This window comes from Oncorhynchus clarkii, chromosome 22 (genome assembly GCF_045791955.1).
Source record: "Oncorhynchus clarkii lewisi isolate Uvic-CL-2024 chromosome 22, UVic_Ocla_1.0, whole genome shotgun sequence".
Classification (NCBI taxonomy): Eukaryota; Metazoa; Chordata; class Actinopteri; order Salmoniformes; family Salmonidae; genus Oncorhynchus; species Oncorhynchus clarkii.
Window position 1 is genome coordinate 30,765,484 of NC_092168.1, and position 23,131 is coordinate 30,788,614.

The following is a 23,131-nucleotide window of genomic DNA, read 5'->3' on the forward strand; positions in this document are numbered from 1 at the left end:
CCAATCTCCGATTAGAATGAAATAATATACATCAGTTCTTCTGACCTTAATAGCGCCTACATAAAGAACACAAGAAAGGTAATTTTCTGGTTTCCTTTAATAATCATCAATACATTATGTACAAAGCCAGCCAAATAATACCCTACTGACCAAGGAAATCCTAAAATGTATTTTAAGTCATTAAAATAGCTAAAGATTACATCAGGTATTTAACAGAAAAACACCATAGAGAAATACTAGAAGTGACAAAACATTAAGAGTGGATCCTCCAAAGCCCTGATCAGTTTGTCTTCTCAATGGAGACACCTGGTCAGTCTGCCCATCACTACAAAAACAGCTGACCATCATATAACTGACATCTGTGGGTGCGCGCACCGAGGGCAGTCCTAGCAGTTCACTCACAGGTTAAAATGTCACTAAAGGAACCGTGAGCTGGTAATTTAATCACTGAACACAAAAACTAAACACAAAAAGTTGAACATTAGAAAGAGTCGACAAAATTTGAAAGTGTGTTCCTTCTTTCATTTATCTTCAGTCATTGTCCAGACAGCTGTCTGACCAATGTGTAGAAGCTAGGAGTAACCACACTGTACACTCCAATCTGTCCAATGGGTCGTCACTAGCTTCCATAGCCACGAAGTCATAATTATGGCTAAACCCCACGCATTTGTACAATTTCTTCTTCAAATTTGATTTGAAACATACTCCTAACTTTATGCCTAATCCTAAATGAAGACCAAAAAGCTAATTTTTGTAGCCAATTTTTACTTTGTAGCTTTGGAATCCAACCGTGGCTTTGGAAGCATGTGGAAACCCAGACAACTAGAGCAGGATGGGAGGTGCTGGGGGAGGGAATGATTGTCCAGGGAAAAGGGGCTGGCAGTATCTGACACTGTTCCTTCTCTGTAACCACAACAACCCGCACTTCTGTCCGCCCGGTGATGTTTCCATGGGGAGCCTTTCGCCTCATGTGATCCGCCCCAAATAAAAGTTACTGCGGAATAAAGAGAAAAGTCTAAGTTAAAATGTCATCACTCTGCTCATTATGCATCTAATATGTGTGAATGTTGGATGAATGTTAGGATGAAGGATGGGAGTTCTTACACTGAGGAAGCTCTTGCCGCGTGGCTTCCTGTCCTCATCTTCGTCATCAGACACGTGTGGCTTCGCTATGGCCATCTCCTCTTTACTCGCCGCTATCATCTTACATTTCTAAACACATATACACACAGATTGATTTTAAAAACCTCAAATACCCAACTACATAAACCAAAGACTAGGAGTCTGAACTAAAGTGTAATGCTTGCTGTAATCCATATGGGGAGTCTACATAGACAATGCATTACGTAGATCTTTGTTAAAACATACATTGCAAGTGAAGCCTCTTATAAGTCTTACCTCAGTGAGCTCCTTGATGCTGTATATGTTGGCCTGCTGAGTCACCTTCCTCTTCACCTCCTCTATGTGGTCCAGGTTAAGGGGGGGAAGGGTTGTTTGGGGAACCTGGCTAGGAGGGGGCTTGTTGGTGATGGTGGGGAGGGGGGCCATCTGGGGCTTGTTGGTGATAGTGGGGAGGGGGGCCATCTGGGGCATGTTTGACATCTGGGCCATGTTGGTGAGGGCTGCAGTCATGGTGGCAGCTGTCATACTGGCCATGGCAGCACTCATGGCCATATTGGACATATTGCCCATATTAGGCATATTCATATTGGGCATGTTCATATTCATGTTGGGCATGTTCATGTTGGGCATGTTCATGTTGGGCATGTTCATGTTGGGCATGTGCATGTTGGGCATGTGCATGTTGGGCATGTGCATGTTGGGCATGTGCATGTTGGGCATGTGCATGTTCATGTTGGGCATATTGGGCATGCCCATGCCGGGCATGTTGAGAGGCAACGGCAGGGGAAGAGGCAGATTCAGGGGAGTTGGGGCTGGGTTGGGCAGGGGCAGCTGGAGGATGGCCTTGGGTCTCAGACTCTCTGGGATGGGCACACCTGCTTTAGCACACATGGCTGCTGCATTGGCCTTCGCTATCTCCAGGAGCTGGTCTTTGTCTGTGAATAGAGAAAGGGGAGAGGAAAGAGAGAGGAGGGAACAGACATCTGTCAACAGTGGAATTTCAGACTACCTAATCTGTTCTAAAGGTTTCTAGAACAGCCACCATTAAACTGAGGGTACTAAACAACAACAGTACATTGGATAATATGCCCAGGGTTGGGTAGTAATGAATTACATGTAACTGGGATTACGTAATCTGATAAAATGAAGTAATTGAGCAACTCTGATTAATTTTGAAAAGCATATACGGCTAATTACTTTTGGGATTATGTTCTAATATCAAGAGGACAATTTGATTAAAACTCGCCGCTGTCATTTAGCACACCATCAAGACTTCTCACATGCTCTCAGCTTCTTTTGTGATTGAATTAATAGATAAGGCTCCCAAAACATTTACAACTGGCCCACTGGTCAATCACACTCATCTGGACCCGTTTCCCAAACCCCCCCCTGGGGGCACGTTTTGGTTTTTGCTCTAGCACATTCAAGGTGGGTGCATAAACCTATACATAAAATGTACTGTTATATAGTGCCTTCAGAAAGGATATACAACTCAACTTTCTCCACATTTTGTTGTGTTACAAAGTACGATTAAAATTGATTTAATTGTCAATTTGTCAACAATCTACACAAAATACACAGAACATTTGTAAAAAATAAACTAAAATGAATGAAAAATAAAACACTAATATTTCTTTATTAGGTAAGTAACCACCTGTGTCAATACATTTTAGAATCACCTTTGGCATAGATTAAAGCTGTGAGTCTTTCTGGGAAAGTCTAAGAGTTTTGCACACCTGGGTTGTAAAAAGTCCATTTAACCCATATGAACATCTTTGCAAAGCATTGGAAAACCTCCGTGGTCTTTGTGGTTGAATCTTTGTTTGAAATTTACTGCTCAACTCAGGGACCTTACAGATAATTGTATGAGTGGGATAAAAATATGAGGTAGTCAATCAAAAATCATGTTACACACTATTGCACACAGACGGAGTCCATGCAACTAGAGAACAACATTTTTCCTCCTGAACGCATTTAGGTTGAATACTTATTGACTCAAGACATTTCAGCTTGTATAATTTTTTTAAGTAAAAAAATTCTAAAAACATAATTCCACTTTGACATTAGGTGGCATTTGTGTGTAGGTCAGTGACTAAAAATCTAAATTGAATCCATTTTAAATTTAGGCTGTAACAACAAAATGTGGAAACAGTCAAGGAGTGTACATTTCTTAAGGCACTGCATATTATTTTATTTCACCTTTATTTAACCAGGTAGGCCAGTTGAGAACAAGTTCTCATATACAACTGCGACGTGGCCAATATGAAGCAAAGCAGTGCGACAAAAACAACACAGAGTTACACATAAACAAACGTAGTCAATAACACAATAGAAAAATCTGTATACAGTGTGTGCAAATGTAGAAGATTACGATGGTAAGGCAATAAATAGGCCATAGAGGCAAAATAATTACAATTTAGCATTAACACTGGCGTGACAGATGTGCAGATGATGATGTGCAAGTAGAGATACTGGGGTGCAAAAGAGCAAGATAAATAACAATATGGGAATGTGGTAGTTGGGTGGGCTATTTACAGATGGGTTGTGTACAGGTACAGTGTTGGCTTTGAGGATGACCAGTGAAATATACCTGCTGGAGCACGTGCTACAGGTGGGTGCTGCTATGGTGACCAGTGAGCTGAGATAAGGCAGGGTTTTACCTAGCAAAGACTTATAGATGACCTGGAGCCAGTGGGTTTGGCAACGAATATGTAGCGAGGGCCATCCAAAGAGAGCATACGGGTCGCAGTGGTGGGTAGTATATCGGGCTTTGGTGACAAAACGGATGGCACTGTGAGACTCCACCCAATTTGCTGAGTAGAGTGTTGAAGGCTATTTTGTAAACGACGTCGCTAGGATAGTCAGTTTTACAAAGGTATGTTTGGCAGCATGAGTGAAGGAAGCTTTGTTAAGAAATATGAAGCCGATTCTCAACCTAATTTTGAATTGGAGATGCTTAATGTGAGCCTGGAAGGAAAGTTTACAGTCTAACCAGACACCATGGTATTTATAGATGTCCACATACTCTAAGTCGGAACCGTCCAGAGTAGTGATGTTGGACGGGCAGGTGCGGGAAGCAGTCGGTTGAAGAGCATACATTTAGTTTTACTAGCATTTAAATGCAGTTGGAGACCACGGAAGGAGTGCTGTGTGGCATTGAAGAGCCAAATGTATACAGAATGTTGTCGTCTGCGTAGAGGTGGATTAGAGGATCACCAGCAGCAAGAGCGACATTGATATATACAGAGAAAAAAGTCAGCCTGAGAATAGAACCCTGTAGCACCCCCATAGAGACTGCCAGAGGTCGGAACAACAGGCCCTCCGATTTGACACACTGAACGGTCTGAGAGGTAGTTGAAACAGGCGAGGCGGTCATTTGAGAAACCAGGAATATTGACTCTGCCGATAAGAAGAATGTAGTGATTGACAGAGTCGAAAGCCTTGGCCAGGTCGATGAAGACGCCAGCACAGACGGTCTTTCATCGATGGCGGTTATGATATCTATTTGGACCTTGAGCGTGGCTGAGGTACACCCATGACCAGCTCGGAACCAGATTGCATAGCGGAGAAGGTACGGTGGGATTCAAAATGGTCGGTGATCTGTTAACTTGACTGGTGAGGAAAACACTTTAAAAGAATAACCAGGCATGTGATATTACTGCCCCAAAAGATTTAGACAAAAAATAATAATAATATTTAAAAAATAAAGAATCTGGAACCCTATTTTGATATAAAATAATAATTTCCTAGTTGTCAAACCACACATCCATGACCATCACTGATTTAGGCAATACTTTATAAGACGATTGAAACAAACATTTTACACAGAGTACTGTGACTATGCTCTTGCACATAAAATAGAACATGTGAATTACAGGTTTTTTAAGCTATGCTCCCACACTAGTTCCAATTTGGAAATAATCATGTTACTAAATGAAAAAATGCTAGATTAGATTTTATAAAAAGTTTTAAAATATGTCTTGGTGTTTGGGGCCCTATTTAAGCCGCGTTGCGGTAAACGCGGACGGTATCCAGACATTAAAATGGAATTCAACAATATAAAATATGTATTGAACTTATTAGAACATTTATTTATTTGCCCAACAACAAATGATTATCCTGAAACAGTCTGAAACGGCACAGGAATGCCTGTCTGTGTGTGTTGTGCTCGCATGTGTAATCTACACTGTGTAGCCGTTAGCGATAATGCTAATGACAGTCTACTGGTAAATTAAAAGCCGTTCCCAAAAACCTTCTCAATTAAATGTTAACAACAAAGTAGCCAATACCTACCTGGCAGAATGATATGATTATTTGCATAAACCGAGTTACCATTTATTTAGCGCAACTCGACAATCACATGCGCTCTACAGAAACACTGCTAACCAAACAATGGTCTCTGGCTGGCTCACTTGCATTAAAGTGCTTCTACACCCACAATTAAACATTTTTAAAATATATTAATAAATAAATAAAAATCTAATCTCCTGATGTGGTTTAAGCATTGTTGTGAACTTAGAACATACAATTTCGATAATTATATATTTTTTACAAAACAAATCTGAGAAAAACAAAAAGGAAGAATACTGAATTTTGGAAAAATCCTGAAACAAAATCGGGCAAAAAAATACAAACAATTTTATAGGGCCCTAAGTGTTAGAAGTTAAAGTAAACCAAAAGTAATCAATGTAAATCGATTGTTACTATTTTGAGTAATCAAAGGATTACCTTACCGATTACTTTATTTTTCATGCAACTAATCACTAACCGATTACATGTTTCAATTAATCCACCCAACCCTGATTATATATAGGTGTAGTCTTACCCAGCTCAGTGAGACGAGGAGGGGTCTTGCTGGCACTGCGGCGGCCTCGAGATGTGGAACGGCGCTTGCGGAGGATGAGGATTGGCGAGTGGCTTGGTTCCCGTTTCCATCGGTCGCGTCGGTCAAACGAGCGATTCCGCATGACGGGCCGACGCCGCCGCGACCCGGAGCGGGACCTTCTCCTCCGGCCTGGAGAACGAGACTTGGAGCGTTTGCTCCTGTCTGCAGACTTGGACCTCTTCCTTCTGGCTGGGGAGCGGGACTTAGAGCGCTTGGTCCTGACTCTGGACTTGGAACGTGACTTCCTGCGTCGTACCGGTGACTTAGACCGTGATCTCCTGCGCCGGGCCGGACTTCTGGACTTAGACCTCTTCTTCCGTCTGGTAGGCGGAGAGACAGACTTCCTTTTCCTGGCTGGGGACTTGGAACGTCTCCTTCTGGAGGCAGACTTGGACTGAGAGGGAGAGATGGACTTGGACCGGGAGCACCTCCATGAGGGAGAGGTGGACATCTTCCTACCAGCAGGTGATCGGGACTTCCTACTAGGAGACGCTGAAGTTGAGGACTGCCGTTGTTTTGAAAATGTCTTCTTAATGGGAGATTTAGAAGGTGAGGACCTGGAGCGGCGATCAGCAGGAACAGTCTCTGGTGAAACAGACCTGGACGTAGCATGCTCATCCGGTTCTTCGTCAGAGGAGCTTGTTGGGCTTCTTGCCACCTTTGGCTCTTCTTCTGCAGAGTCATGGTCTTCAGATGGAATCTCAGAGGTGCTCTCTTCAGCATGCCCAGCCATTGGCTTGCCCTGTGTGGTAGATCTGGAGGCAGCAGCCAAAGCGAGGGGCTTCCAGGGCTCTGCTGCAGCTACAGCTTCCCCAACAGGCTTAGTAGACGCTTCATTATTCACAGTCGTGTCTGCAGTATGCTTGTCAGCCATTTTTGGAGACTTTAGGTCCTTGGCAGTAGACCTGGATCTTGAGCGTTCTGGGGATACGCTCTCAGATTGCCTGTCGCTTGAGACAGACTTGGATTTGTCGCTGGTGGGTGATTTTGACATTGAACGCTTGTTTATTTTCTGGGATTTGGATTTAGGAGTATGAGACTTGGACTGGTTACGCGGCGATAGTGATCGTGATGTTGATGGTTTACTGCGTCCTGGGGATCTGGACTTTGTCCTGCTCCGCTTCGGTGATCTAGAACATATTTTCTTAACTGGTGACCTGGATATCCTGCGGCTCCGGGAGCGGGACTTGTTGTCCTTGCCCCGTGGGGATTTAGACCGTGAACCTTTCCTGTTCCTCTTCAGGATCACGACGGAGCGGGAACGAGTCCGCCTACCTCTCCTGACCGGAGACCGGGACCGTCGTGTCCTTGGGGGGGACCTCTTTCTGCGAGACGGGGAGCTGCTCTGGGAATGCCGTCCTCTCCTCATTGACCGGGAGCGATGGAGCCGTCTAGATCTGGAGCGTGAACGGCGAGTCTGCCTCACAGGCGAGCGGGACCACGGACGTCTACCTCGACGAGAGGGGGGGGTTCTGGTCCTCGACCTTCTGACACAGCCATGTGACCTGGACTCAGACCGCCGCCCTCGTCTGGGAGATGGAGACAGTTTGCGTCCTCTCCTAGGGGATTTAGACAGAGACTTGCGTCCTCTTCTAGGGGACAAAGGAGAGGACTTGCGCCCTCTCCTAGGGGACAGAGAAGGGGACAACTTGCGCCCTCTCCTAGGGGACAGAGAAGGGGACAACTTGCGCCCTCGTCTAGGGGACAGAGGAGACAACTTGCGCCCTCGTCTAGGGGACAGAGGAGACATCTTGCGCCCTCGTCTAGGGGACAGAGGAGACATCTTGCGCCCTCGTCTAGGGGACAGAGGAGACATCTTGCGCCCTCGTCTAGGGGACAGAGGAGACATCTTGCGCCCTCGTCTAGGAGACAGAGGAGACAACTTGCGCCCCCGTCTAGGGGACAGAGGAGACAACTTGCGCCCCCGTCTAGGGGACAGAGGAGACAACTTGCGCCCCCGTCTAGGGGACAGAGGAGACAACTTGCGCCCTCGTCTAGGGGACAGAGAAGGAGACTTGCGTCCTCTCCAGGGTGACAGAGGAGATGACTTGCGTCCTCTCCTGGGGGACAGAGGAGACATACGTCGTCTTTTAGGGGACAGAGAAGGGGACTTGCGTCCCCTCTTGGGAGACATGCGTCCTCTCCTGGGGGACAGAGATGGGGACTTGCGTCCTCTCCTGGGGGACAGAGATGGGGACTTGCGTCCTCTCCTGGGGGACAGAGATGGGGACTTGCGTCCTCTCCTGGGGGACAGAGATGGGGACTTGCGTCCTCTCCTGGGGGACAGAGATGGGGACTTGCGTCCTCTCCTGGGGGACAGAGATGGGGACTTGCGTCCTCTCCTGGGGGACAGAGATGGGGACTTGCGTCCTCTCCTGGGGGACAGAGATGGGGACTTGCGTCCTCTCCTGGGGGACAGAGATGGGGACTTGCGTCTTGTCCTGGGGGACAGAGATGGGGACTTGCGTCTTGTCCTTTTGGGGGACTTGGACTGCTTCCTCTTGGGAGTCATGCTTTTTGAGCCAGATCGAGACCTGCCCCTGACAGACACAGGCTGACTAGACAATCCCGCGGGGCTTCGTGAACGACTGCGACTTGATCTGGACCGCTTAGGGCTTGGCGAACAACTAAGACTCGATCTAGCCATCTTAGTGTCTGTCAGCGACCCTGACCTTGACCTGGAGGGAGCCTGGTTCTTCACCTTTGACCTCTGCTCTGGGTTGGTTTCCTCCTTCTGGCCATCCTGCTTGGGGATGATGTCAGGAAGCTCCTGGGTGTGGCTGAAGCTCCCGTCGCTCCGTGGATCTTCCGGCTTTGTGACAGAGATGGTTTGGTTCTCCCTGTTAGCAGGGGAAACCTTCTCTTCTGTCTTTCCTCCTGCATCCGCAGACTCATTATCTGAGGGTTGACACATCACTTTCAGAGATTCCTCTTTTTGGGCCAAAGTGATGCATAGGGAGGGAACTCGCTCCTCTTGCCTGGCCTTAGACTGCATGGAAACAGCCTGCACTACCATGCCAGCTGGCTTCCCCTCAGACTCAGAATCTGTTCCTGACATAGATTCGCTCTCTGATAGGGAGTGTGAAGAAGAGTTCTTCTCCTGCTTTTCTTCCCCTTTTCTCCTCCTTTTTCTCTTCTTTTTCCCAGCATGCCTTTTGTGTTTTCTGGCTTTAGCGTCACCTTCTACCTCAGGTATAGCTGTGTGGACAGGTACACAAGAATCAGTTTATAAAAAATCACTTTGCATCGGTTTGTTTCCGACACCTGGCCCAAACTCCTTACCTGTGATCAAGTCCTTTGTTGCCTCCTCTTTCGTGTCTACTCCTGTATCGGAGGCCACTGGGCCAGCACTCCTCAAACTAAAAACAGAAAATATATTGATTATAGCCGCAAATATAATGAATACCATAATCACAAATGTCCCAATGGTTTAGAGCCAAACAAACAAGAGCCTGTTGGATTTACATTTCTGCTGCTTTACCTCCTATATTCCAGTGTGGAAACCATCTAGAGGTGACCTGTTCTGCCTAGCACTTGGCTGCATTCAGTACATAAAAACGTAATAGAACGTTTAATTGAACAGAAACGATGCTGTACTGAAGTCAGTTAAAAAACAGGGATGGGCTGGGCTGTAGCTTCAAAATTCACCTTTCCCTTCAAATACATAAATCATTGCTCCAAGCCACACCCCGGCACACCCACCAAATGGAGCAAACGTATCACAGAGCCTGTTCAAGAACATACAAGTTTTTGGGGAAATGTGTCGTTCAGTACAAGCCTTTCCGCAAAGTAGCAAATGTTCACGCAAACTGAACGCAGCACTGGTCTGGTTGTAATGGGCAGAATCTAGCAGAGTTATGGTTCTCATGGGATGAGTCAAACCAAGTTCTGGTTATAATGGGAGGAGCCTCACCCTGCTCTGGTTCTGATTGGCGGCTTTTCTACGTCGGACTCTGGGGCCGACTCTGAGCTCGTCTCTCGCTCTCCCTTGCCACGTTTCTTCTTCTTCTTCTTGCTCTTGTGTTTTTTGTGCTTCTTGTTCTTCTTCTGCGGCGTCTCACTTCCTTCCTTTGCAGATGTTTCCTCCAGAGTGTGTTCTTGCTCTGCAGCCTCGTCCCCGCCTGCACAGATTAATCAATTACATTCCTCATTTAAAGATTAGCCAACCACATTCTTTAGTCACAGATTAACCAATCACATTTCTTTGTTATGCTAGATTCGGAATATGGGGAGTTCACATGGACAACGTGTGAAAGCAATTCCTAATGAAAGGGTGGCCAGGCAGAGGCATGGCAATCTCTGGTGTGTGTGTCATTGGCATATCATGATCTAGCCAATCCAGCATGAACTTCCAGCATCATAGCTAGTTTATGTTTGAGGTTGAGCCGATGGTCTATTGAAAGGATGGTAAAGAAACCTCCAACAAACCTTTACTTGCACATTCTTCCTTAATTCTCAATTTGGAAGTATGCTAATTGTCAAGAATACTCAGAAAAATATTGACTCCACAGAAAGAGGATATCTTCTTAATATCTTTCTGAATATTTCCTTGTTTTTCCAGAGTTCCACCAGCAACCACAAACATCATTTTATAATTCACTGGTACCTTCCAAATGATAATTAATTAAGTATCGCCAAGTAAAGGTCAGCTGAAAATGTCTCAGTCCATGAATTTCCCAAATGTAGGTATAACCATCTACGTGAGAATAACTATCCCTCACATTACAGGGATATTTCTGCAAAACATGATCACAAACCTGGCTGTGTGTCAACTGCACACTCCATTTTATCAGCTCTGTGGGGGTGATTGATGGCCTAAAAATCGCTGGCCCCTGGCAGTCAGTCCACCGTTCTCTTGGCCCTCTGTCACTATTGGGAAAAACAAAGCAGTTACTCCAGGGCACTCAACAGTTTGTTTCCCGAATGTCAAGACAATACAGATTAATTACATGAAATACTAACGTTACCGTTAAAAAAAATGCTATGAGTGTCCACAGGGTTACATTAAGTATAGGTACACAACAAAAATAAAAACACACTCTCTGCTGCAGCATTACATAACCAATGACCCACTTACAGAGCCAGGCAACCGTTTTGTAATCGCCCATCTCAACTGGCAATAACACTTGATAGTTAACCAGGCAGATCACTGGCTACGATTTAGCTTAGCTAACTACATAGCAACCAAAGTAGTTAAGTAACGTCAGCTCGCTAGTGCTATCAAGTTAACTTCATATAGCTAGCGTAGCTCGCTAATGCTTTATAGTTATCAACGAGGGTCCAACAACAAGTTAGCTAGCTTTAGCTTAACTACTTTTAATAATTGTGTGAAAATTAAAATGCAATCTGGCTAGCCACTTCAGGTTAGCTAACAAAGACACGCCGTAATCAGCACCCGGCCTCACTCGACAAACGTTAGCCAGATTGCTAGCCGTCTATAGATTATTTGTCTTGATTCATCTGAAAAAAATATATATATCTATAGACAACCGATAGTTGTTGTATAACACACATTTACACCGTTTTCTTACCTAGCTATGTCTCCAATGCCTTGAATTTAAATTATTAGATACTACAGGAAAGCCTGTTGTATGGCAGTCGCCATCTTCCTAGGACGCCATGACAGTTTGGGGGACCCCGTAATCCCAGAATGCCCTGCTGGGCGGCAAATTGCGAGCGGAAATTATCTCCATGACAACTCAGAGGTGACAAGCCTTCTGCATTTAACATACAAATCTACTACTTAATCTTCTTTATGTTTTTATATCAGAGGCATAGAAAACAGGGGCCATAGAAATATAAACTTGACCTTTACACTTTAGCTTGAGACAAGTAGTAAGGTTTTTTTTTAGGGTTAGTGCTATCACATATCCTTGGGCTTGGGACGTTCCTACCCTAAACGCTAACCCAAGACTTAACCCATACCCGAACCTTAACACTTATGTAACCATTTTACATTTCAACTTAATTGGGGTCGGGTTCCAAGGAGCTCTGATAGCAAGGACCCAGCTTGTAGTCCTAAAAAACAGAAATGTGTTACCTCTGGTTCATTCAGCCATTCCTAGTAGGAAAATGAATGGAAAAATAATAGAGTTTTGGAATAAATGCTGAGTATAAACTCTGAGGTTAATTTAGGTTGAGGAGATCTTATACGGTTTGTTCTATGAGATAATATCAGTCAGTTAAAGTGAACTTTATGAAAAATAAAGCCTTTACGTGTTTTTTTAAATGACATAAATTCTTCAAATTTCACAAAAAGTGATGTTAGCTGATGAGATTTTCTCATATAACAAAACGTATAAGATCTCCTATGCCCTTGTTTACTACAGACCTTATTTTCTGCGTTTATCCAAAAACCCTAAAAAAAAAATCCATTACTTTCCCCGTATAGGCTTTGTCCAACGAACCAGTTAGTGCCTACAAAAAGATGACATAACTATTGCTCTCTATTGCATTGGAGCAGGGGGCAGAGTAAAAAGACATGCCGCAGGTCGTGCGATACAGTTCCCGTCAAAAACAAAATATTTGGTTAGTAGAGCAGAGACCCTACTGAGTATTCCACCCCCCTTTGGCTGGGAATGAAAGTAAGGTTTTTTCTTGACTGCAACATTGGTTGGAGGCAATGGAAGGGGTGGGGTAAAAAGCCAGCAGCAGGTGGTGCAACACAGACCTCCTAAAAACAAAACATATAGTGCCTTCAGAAAGAATTCACACCCCTTGACTTTTTCCACATTTTGTTGTGCTACAGCGTGAATTTAAAATAGATTAAATCGAGTTTTGTTGTCACTGGCCTACACACAATACTGCATAATGTCAAAGTGGAATCAGGTTTTCAGAATGTTTTACAAATTGATTTAAAAAAGCACAGCTGAAATGTGTGTTTTTTTTAAAAACTAGGCAAGTTTAAGAACCAATTCTTATTTACAATGAGAGCCTACCCTGGCCAACACTGGGCCAATTGGGACTCCCAAACACAGCCAGGTATGATGCAGGTTGGATTTGAACCAGGGACTGCAGTGACACCTCTAGCGCTGAGATGCAGTGCCTTAGACCACTGCCTCACCCAGTGAGACAATAAATGTTCAACTACTTTGTTATGGTAAGCCTAAATTCAGGAGTTCAGGAGTAAAAATTCCCAAAATTAGTTGCATTGACTCAAACATGATTTTTAAAGGACTACCTCATCTCCCCACACATATGTAAGGTCCCTCAGTCGAGCAATGAATTTCAAACACAGATTCAATCACAAAGACCAATGCCTCGCAAAGAAGGGCACCTTTTGGTGGATGGGTAAACATTTAAAAAGCAGACATTGAATATCCCTTTGAGCATGGTGAAGTTATTAATTACACGTTGAAAGGTGTATAAATACACCTAATACACCCAGTCACCAAAGATAAAGGTGTCCTTCCTAACTGTGAAACTGCTCAGGGATTTCACCAGTTCAAATCCCCGAATCTGTCGTTCTGCCCCTGAACAGGCAGTTAACCCATTGTTCCTAGGCCGTCATTGAAAATAAGAATTTGTTCTTAACTGACTTGCCTAGTTAAATAAAGGTAAACAAAATAATAATAATAAAAATAAAATAAAAAATGAGGCCAGTGGTGACTAAAACAGTCACAGAGTAAATGGCTGTGATAGGAGAAAACTGAGGATCGATAAACAACATTGTCGTTTCTCCACAATACTAACCTAATTGATTGAGTGAAAAGAAGGAAGCCTGTACACAATAAAAAATATTCCAAAACATACAGTTGAAGTCTGAAGTTTACATACACCTTAGCCAAATACATTTAAACTCAGTTTTTCACAACTCCTGACATTTAATCCTTGTAAAAAATCCCTGTCTTAGGTCAGTTAGGCTCACCACTTTATTTTAAGAATATGAAATATCAGAATAATAGTAGAGAGAATTATTTATTTCAGCTTTTATTTCTTTTGTCACATTCCCAGTGGGTCAGAAGTTTACATACACTCAATTAGTATTTGGTAGCATTGCCTTTAAATTGTTTAACTTCAGAAGGCTAGGGTCGTTTTTTCTCAATTCCCGCCTGACTGACGTGCCCAAAGTAAACTGCCTGTTGCTCAGGCCCTGAAGCCAAGACATGCATAGAATTGGTACCACTTGAAATAAAACGTTTTGAAGTTTGTAGAAATGTTAAAATAATGGAGGAGACTATAACACAACATATATGGTAGGAGAAAATCCAAAGAAAAACCAACCAGAACTTTTGTTTGAGAAAGCCCATGCTCTTACAATGGAAAGTATAGGGAAATAATGAAATCTAGCTCCCAGGATGCAATTCCTATGGTTTCCACAGGGTGTCAGCAGTTTATGTTAAAGATTTCAGGCTTGTTTTTTCCAAAACGACTAAGAAATATGAGTTTTAGTACTGGGACAAACTGTTGGAAATTCGTGTTTGGGTGCGCGATGAAGATCGACGCACTTTCTAATATCGGTTTCCTATTGAACATACTTCTTTCCGTATGAAATATTATCGCTTGATTACATTTTAGGGGTCAATAGAAGGAGTCTGAGGAGTCAATAGAAATGTGTTTTGACTTGTTTTAATAAAGTTTAGCGGTAGATTTCCGGATTCCTTACTCTGCATCTTGAACAAGTGGATTACTCAAATCGATGGCGCCAACTAAACTGACTTTTTGGGATATAAAGAAGGATTTTATCTAACAGAACGAAACTTCATGTTATAGCTGGGACCTTGTGGATGACAAATCAGAGGAAGATTTTCAAAAAGTAAGTGAATATTTAATCGCTATTTGTGAATTTATGAAACCTGTGCCGGTGGAAAAATATTTGATGTGGGGCACCGTCGTCAAACAATTGTGTTGGTAAAAACGCTGCCTTTGTTTGTTTATGGCCCCATTCAGTTTGTTGAGTGCTAAAGTGGTGTTGGTTTGTGGAGGGATGTAGACAGCCGTGATAATTACAGATGATAACTCTTGGTAGATAAAAGGATGTGCAGCTTTCCATGAGGTGTTCTATATCAGGTGAGCAAAAGCTAGAGATTTCCATCACATTGGAAGCAGCGCACCAGTTGTTGTTCATGAAGTTGCACACTCCTCCCCCTTGGAATTGCCCGGGCCGCTTTCGTTAGATTGTACCGCTGCATGGAGAAACCACTGAGTTCTACATACTGTAGACAGTCATCCAGCCACATCCTCTGCAAGGCATATAATATAGCAGCTTTTCAACAAGATCATCCATCTATTCTCGAGTGACTGGACATTTGCCAAAATGCACAGGGAATCTGATTGCTGTTCATCTTCAGCAGGCAAAGTGCCATTTTGTTGATTCTTCTGCAGCCAGTCTTTTAGGGCACCGATTGCCCATGTTGTATTGTTCGTTGTGTTGTTTTCATGTCTTCAATCCTCTATCTCATCAACTTCCTGGTCACTGACAGTTTAATGTCTCTTGGTTAAATGTTGATCATCATCCTCGCAAAATAAATCAAAAGATATATCAAAATCCTCCACCGTACCAGCTACTGTTAGCTATATTTTTCTTTAAAATCAACATTTTTTTTGTGTTCTTTTGAATTCATCATAGAAATCTATAGCCATTGAATTCTACTGTACAATAAACCATGCATTATAGTGAAATAATGCACAGCTCTAGAATGCTCTTCAAGCCAGTCAGAAATGAGTATTCAACAATGCCATGGTATAATAGGTTGTATGTTTCAAAGGCAGCAATGAGTTTCAGGGCATGTTCGTTTTTAACAAATCTTAATGACTGCACAAAAAATATGAAGCTCTCTTTCAAAAATCAATAATAAGTGGGTAGTCTTCAAAAATCCACATTTGTGTATAAGAATTTGGCTAATACAAATAAATTGGCATGGGCTCAGTTTCCGATAGCGATGGAACTTAGGTTTATGAGTGTTTTAACAATGCATCTTTTCTACAATGGCCAAAAGATGTAATGTTTCCCAAAACACCACGCTGAGCTAAGTGCGTTGTTGAGGCATGTGTAAATACTGATAGGATCGAAAGAAAGTGCTCTCGGATCAGCTTTCTCCATTCAAATCTTACCTTAACAGTAGAATTATTCCACAATACGGATGACGGACCAGCTTCTAGAAAGATATTATCACCCATGGCTGCAAATATTGAGGCTGCTTATTTTAATTCTTACCCTATAATAATGCCTAGATGGGATACAGCTTTTGTCAAATTGACATCAAATGTGTTTTTGCATTTTAGCTAACCAAAACCTTTTTCTAACCTAAACCTAATTAACCTGCTACGCTAATTATCCTAACCTGCTGCGTAAGTTCTCCTAAACCTACTACGAAAGTCAATTTTGACAAAAGCTCTTCTTGACAAAACCTTTGAATAACAAGCGCTTATTTATGATCATTTCCACAATAATGTTGCAACAGACTGAGGATACCCTGTCTGTCCTTTGGAGTTTTGGTGCAGAGTGTTTGCTGGATATTTGCAAGGGTATATACACTGAGTATACCAAATATTAGGAATACCTCAAAGCATTTCACAGGGATGCTGGCCTGTTTTGACTCCAATGCTTCACACAGTTGTGTCAAGTTGGCTTAATGCCCTTTTGGCAGTGGACCATTCTTGATACACAGGGGAAACTGTTGAGCACGAAAAACTCAGCAGTATTGCAGTTCTTAACACAAACCAGTGCGCCTGGCACCTACTATTATACCCTGTTCAAAGGCACTTAAATATTTTGTCTTGCCCATTCACCCTCTGAATGAAACTAATACACAATCCATGTCTCAAGGCTTGAAAATCATTATTTTACCTGTCTCCTCCCCTTCATCTACGCTGATTGAAGTGGATTTTAACAAGTGACACCAATAAGGGATCATAGCTTTCACCTGGTCAGTCTGTCATGGAAAGAGCAGGTGTTCTTAATGTTTTGTACACTTAGTGTATTTTCACACTCACTATTTTCCTGTGTGCATCAAGAATGGTCCACCACCTAAAGGACATCCAACCAACTTAACACAACCGTGGAAAGTATTGGAGTCAACATGGGCCAGCATCACTGTGGAACTCTTTCGACACCTTGTAAAGTCCATGCCCCTACAAATTGAGGCTGTTCCGAGGGCAAAAGGATGGGGTGCAACTCAATATTAGGAAGGTGTTCCTAATGTTTAGTATACTCAGTGTAGGTGGTGGTGTAATTTTTTATTTTCCCCAATTTCCCTTTTCCCATTTTTGTGAACAAATTTGCAATGCACTTTCTGAACTGTGAAAGGCAGCAATACGCAACAAAGCGTCTAGTCTGGTGGAGAATTACATGAAGAAGAAGATGATAATGTACTTGTTTGAGTGCCAAGGCTAAGCAACCAACTGTAGCCAAAAGTAGAGGAGTGAAGTCTGGGGAGCCGCATCTGCGACAGCCGAAAGTCTAAAGTGGTTTTCCAACACCAAGGTTCAGATCAACATGGCAGTATTGCCATTGTTTATGAAAGTTTTTCTTTATAATGTCAAAACAAACATGTCTCCAACCCCATACCACACACTGAAATCATATGTGTGTTTACATTCAGGGCCAGATTAATGCAGAGGCTTACCAGGGCTGAAGCCACTGGGCCCAGGCCTGTGGGAGGCCCAAGAGGAAGCAAAACATGTATAAATAAAACAAAATATATACAGAATACATTATGTATATATTATATATGTAATATATATGTTATATATTTTTACTGCAACTGCCAACCACAGGAGGATTCAGGATCCCACAATGAGTGTAGACAGCCTACTGCCTCTCTGCTAGTCATCAGATGGGGGGAGGAGAGGAGGTAGGATGTATGTTTTTTAAATTCATTATTATAGATTTTTTTTATCCAACAACAGGAGCCCGCTTTCAATGTTCAAAATACACAAGAGAGTAATATTTGTCCACAGAGGATCCATTGTTTCTACATTACTGTGGATTAAATAGGATCACAAGCGCATACAGGTAACTGTCAAAATAAAGGAAACACCAATTTAGTGTCTTAAAATGGTGTTTGGCCACCACGAGCTGCCAGAACAGCTTCAATGCGCCTTGGCCAAGATTCTACAAGTGGACCTAAACCATGGCAGGAAAATGCACCCACCCCATAACATATTATTTATATCCCTCATTTACTCAAGTGTTTCCTTTTCTTTTGGCAGTTAAAAGGCCATTATTCTCTGGACCCAGGGCCTATGATGTATTAATCTGTACCTGTGTACATTATACAATCAATTGAGAGAGTGAGAGAAGGAGCCTAAAATATCACATGAATTTTTATTTATCCATTGTATGCATGAATCACGGAAAAGTTGGTTGCTGTTTCAGTCATGTCTTTGGTCACATTCGCGTGGGTCAAACAAAAACACCTTAATGATTGGTTGACAATACTGCTCCCACAATGCAGGCAATGGATGCAGGATTAAGCTGGTGAAGAGCAACTGCAGAAACTTGCAGTCAACTGCAGTCAAAACTTCATGACCCTTGATCACATGATTTATGTCAAGTTTATGCAGTCATTGGCTGTGTTCAAGAGGATCAAAACTGTAATGTATCATGAGTAAATTGTGACTGACTGACTACAAATAATCAGGTCAAAGTTAGGCGGTATGGTCCGGTAAAACATGAGCCTCTCACAATAATTAAAACAAAATGTCAAGAAAACGTTCAACTATTACACCACTTTCTATCATTACCGCATGTCAGAAGCATGAAAAATTAGCGAATGGACTCAAAAATGCGATGTGGTTCAACACTGACATTTTGACAAGGCAGAGATGAGTGGCAGAGATGAGTGGCCTACACAGAGACACACAAACTGCAGTGGAGGCATAAATTCTGCCCTAATGACAATTGCCAAATGTCATTACACTTTTTGGTGTCTTATGTAACAGATGTCACTTTCCATTCACCAAGGTTTGGAAGCTGGAAATATGTTGCGAGTGGATGAATGTGCACAGGTACCTTATTAAAGGAGCCCTCTGAAGTGATTGTTTGACAAGCTGATGAAAACATAACTATTTGTGTTCATGCAACAATAAAAGGTAATCTGCTAATGTAAAAAGGGCTTTATAAATACATTTGATTGATTGAATACAGTTACTTGACTAGGCCTACAGAGATCCTATTGAATTCATAGGGATTCTATTTGTAATTCTATGATTAGGCCCATTGTCACGAATATCACCGAAGTTGGCTCCCCTTCCCGGGTGGCGCTCCCCTTACTAGCTGCCACCGATCCCTTTTTTCCCTTTTCGTTTGGTTTTGTCTAATTGGTTTCACCGGGTTCCTTGTTGGGGTTTTGGGGTTGGGGTTATTTAAGTTCGGTTAGCCCGCCTGTGTTTGTGCAGGCTTGTTACCGTTTATGTCAAGAGGTGTTATTGATGATTGTTGGGTTTTTCCGCTGTCCGGTGAGCATACTCCGAACAGGCGTCACCCATTGTACATTTTTCTGTTGGACATTAAAGCTTTTTTCCCAAATCCTCTGCTCTCTGCACCTTACTCCACACCCATCACTCTTCCAGCATTACAGAAGCCCGCACCAACAAAAGTACTGAGTCAGCAGGAGCAGCGACCACCCCTCTCCCTACGATGGAGGAGCGTGTCCTTCATCACACGTCCATCCTCCATCGCATCGGATCAGTGATGGATTTGATGATGGAGAGGATGGACCGCTGGGAGAGGAGTGGTCTCCCTACTTCCCCTCCAACCCTCCCACCTGCAACACTACCATCTCCTCCAGCGGTATCCGGTACCAGCGCCCTGCGTATTGCAGTTGAGGGAGTACGATGGAGCGGCGGCGGGGTGCCAGGGATTCCTGCTCCAACTCGAGCTTTACCTGGCCACCGTTCGGCCGGCTCCCTCGGACGAGGAGAGCATGATTGTCCTCGTCTCTTGCTTGACGGGTAGAGCCCTGGAGTGGGCCAATGCCGTCTGGAACGGGCCTGACTCGGCGAGGGGTCACTACCCGGAGTTCACCTGCTGTTTTCAGTCCGTGTTCGATCCCCCTCCGGAAGGCCGAGCGGTGGGTGAGAGATTGTTCCATCTCAGGCAGGGGACGAGGAGCGCGCAGGACTTCGCGCTGGAGTTCCGACCTTGGCCGCTGGAGCGTGGTGGAACGACAGGGCCCTGATAGACCATTACAGGTGTAGCCTGAGAGAGGACGTCCGCAGGGAGCTGGCTTGTCGGGACACTACACTCACCCTGGACGAGCTCATAGACCTGTCAATCCGTCTAGACAATCTGCTGGCTGCTCGCGGACGTTCTGAAAGGGTCCTGTCTGTTCCACCTCCTGGCCCTCCCGCTCCCATACCTATGGAGCTAGGGGGAGCTGCATCTAGGGAGACCGGAGGTGGAGGCTCCTCCTGCACCAGCTGTGGCCGGAGAGGGCACACTTTCGGTCGGTGCTGGAGGAGTCCATCTGGGAGTCGAGAGGGCAGGCAGAACACTTCTCGGTCACCCCAGGTGAGTCAGCACCACACTCACCCAGAGCTTCCTGTTGGTCACATGTTTTTATTAATTTGCTTCCTTAAGTTTTCTCCTTCTCTCCAGCATAAGGTGCTAGTTGATTCAGGTGCAGCTGGGAACTTTATAGATCACGGACTCGCCCAGAGGTTGAGGATTCCTTCAGTACAGGTAGACCCCCCTTCCCCGTGCACTCCTTAGATAGTCGACCATTAGGGTCAGGGCTGGTCAGGGAGGCCAGGGTTCCTCTGGAGATGATTACGGGGGGGGTCATAAGGAGCGGATTAGTCTGTTCCTTATCGATTCCCCTGCGTTTCCAGTGGTGTTGGGGATCCCCTGGCTGGCTATTCACAATCCTAGGATTTCGTGGAGACAGGGAGCTCTCCAGGGGTGGTCTGATAAGTGTTCAGGCAGGTGTGTAGGAGTTTCCATCGGTGCGACGACGGTGGAGAGTCCAGACCAGGTTTCCAACGTGCGCATTCCAGCTGAGTATGCCGATTTGGCTATCGCCTTCAGTAAAAAGAAGGCGACCCAATTACCATCCCATCGACAGGGGGATTGCGTGATAAACCTCCAGGTAAATGCTGCACTGCCCAGGAGTCACGTGTATTCTTTGTCCCGGGAGGAGATGTTGGCTATGGAGACATATGTCACGGAAGCTCTGGGACAGTGGTACATTCGGCCCTCCATGTCACCCGTCTCCTCGAGTTTTTTTTTTATGAAGAAAAAGGAGGGTGGTTTGCATCTGTGCATTGATTATCGAGGTCTTAGTTACCCACTACCTCTCATCGCTACGGCGGTGGAATCATGTCACAGGGCGCAGTTCTTCACGAAACTGGACCTCAGGAGCGCGTATAATCTGGTGCGTATTCGGGAGGGAGATGAGTGGAAAACCGCGTTTAGTACCACATCTGGCCATTATGAGTACCTCGTCATGCCGTACGGGTTAAAGAATGCTCCAACCATCTTTCAATCCTTCGTCGGTGAGATTCTCAGGGACCTGCACGGACAGGGTGTGGTGGTGTATATTGAAGATATCTTGATCTACTCCGCCACACGCACCGCGCATGTGTCTCTGGTGCGCAAGGTTCTTGGGCGACTGCTGGAGCATGACCTGTACGTGAAGGCGGAGAAATGTGAGTTTTCCAAACGAGCCGTTTCTTTCCTGGGTTATCGCATTTCCACCTCGGGGGTGGTGATGGAGTGTGACCGCGTCAAGGCTGTGCGTAATTGGCCGACTCCGACCACGGTAAAGGAGGTGCAGCGGTTCTTAGGTTTTGCCAATTACTACCGGAGGTTTATCCGGGGTTTTGGTCAGGTGGCGGCTCCCATTACCTCACTGCTGAAGGAGGGGCCTGTGCGTTTGCAGTGGTCGGCAGAGGCGGACAGAGTTTTCCGTCATTTGAAGGCGCTGTTCACCGACGCGCCAGTGTTGGCGCATCCGGACCCCTCTTTGGCGTTCATAGTGGAGTTGGACGCATCCAAGGCTGGGGTTGGAGCCGTGCTCTCACAGCACTCGGGTACGCCACCGAAGCTCCGCCCCTGTGCTTTTTTTCCCGAAGAAGCTCGGGCCGGCGGTGCAAAACTATGATGTGGGGGACAGGGAGTTGTTGGCTGTGGTTAAGGCCCTGAAGGTGTGGAGACACTGGCTCGAGGGGGCTAAGCACCCTTTCCTCATCTGGACTGACCACCGTAACCTGGAGTATATCCGAGCAGCTAGGAGACTGAATTCTCGTCAGGCAAGGTGGGCCATGTATTTCACCAGATTTAGATTCACGATCTCGTATAGACCAGGTTCCCTCAACACTAAGGCTGACGCGCTGTCCCGTCTCTACAACACCGAGGACCGGTCCATCGATCCTACTCCCATCATTCCGGCGGCTAGGCTGGTAGCACCGGTAGTATGGGAGGTGGACGCGGACATCGAGCGGGCACTAAGCGAGGAACTTGCACCTCCACAGTGCCCGGAGGGTCGTAGGTACGTGCCGCTCACTGTTCGTGATCAATTGATTCGGTGGGCTCATAGTCTACCCTCATCGGTTCACCCGGGGATTTCGAGGACAGGGCGGGGACTTAGGAGGAAGTACTGGTGGCCCACCTTAGTTAAGGACGTACGATTCTATGTCTCCTCCTGTTCGGTGTGCACCCAGAGCAAGGCTCCTAGGCACTTGCCACAAGGGAAGTTACAACCCCTCCCTGTTCCACAACTGCTGTGGTCCCATCTATCTGTGAACTTTCTCACTGATCTTCCCCCGTCTCAGGGAAACACGACGATCCTGGTTGTTGTGGATCGGTTCTCTAAGTCCTGCCGTCTTATCCCGTTGCCCGGTCTCCCTACGGCCCTACAGACTGCGGAGGCTCTGTTCACCCATGTCTTCCGGCACTACGGGGTGCCCGAGGACATCGTTTCTGATCGGGGTCCCCAGTTTACATCCCAAGTGTGGAATGCGTTTATGGAACGTTTGGGGGTCTCGGTCAGCCTGACCTCGGGGTATCACCCGGAGTGTAATGGGCAGGTGGAGAGAATGAACCAGAATGGGGGTAGGTTTCTGCGGTCGTATTGCCAGGACCGTCTGGGGGAATGGGCGAGATATGTCCCCTGGGCTGAAATTGCCCAGAACTCACTACGCCACTCCTCTACCAACATGTCACCGTTTCAGTGCATGTTG

General features: G+C 45.0%; 1 protein-coding gene across 1 annotated transcript; it reads right to left on the reverse strand.

The window, feature by feature from the left end:
- Nucleotides 1–78: 78 nt before the first annotated feature.
- On the reverse strand, nucleotides 79–11,652 carry LOC139380757 (serine/arginine repetitive matrix protein 1-like). Its single transcript, XM_071123758.1, has 8 exons — nucleotides 11,539–11,652; nucleotides 10,765–10,876; nucleotides 9,921–10,128; nucleotides 9,290–9,366; nucleotides 5,948–9,205; nucleotides 1,399–2,057; nucleotides 1,105–1,212; nucleotides 79–994 (listed from the first exon to the last, which is right to left on the reverse strand). The coding sequence occupies exons 2-8, from the start codon at nucleotides 10,790–10,792 to the stop codon at nucleotides 992–994; spliced, it is 4,341 nt and encodes a 1,446-aa protein (XP_070979859.1). The 5' UTR covers nucleotides 10,793–10,876; nucleotides 11,539–11,652; the 3' UTR covers nucleotides 79–991.
- Nucleotides 11,653–23,131: the final 11,479 nt, after the last annotated feature.

Excerpts from the sequence above, each read along its gene's own strand:
- LOC139380757 (XM_071123758.1), bottom strand. The coding sequence starts at position 10,792 with ATGGAGTGTGCAGTTGACACACAGCCAG. Across the intron at positions 10,129-10,764 it reads TGCAGTTGACACACAGCCAG|GCGGGGACGAGGCTGCAGAG; the intron begins GTTTGTGATCAT and ends TAATCTGTGCAG. Across the intron at positions 1,213-1,398 it reads GCATCAAGGAGCTCACTGAG|AAATGTAAGATGATAGCGGC; the intron begins GTAAGACTTATA and ends ATATGTGTTTAG.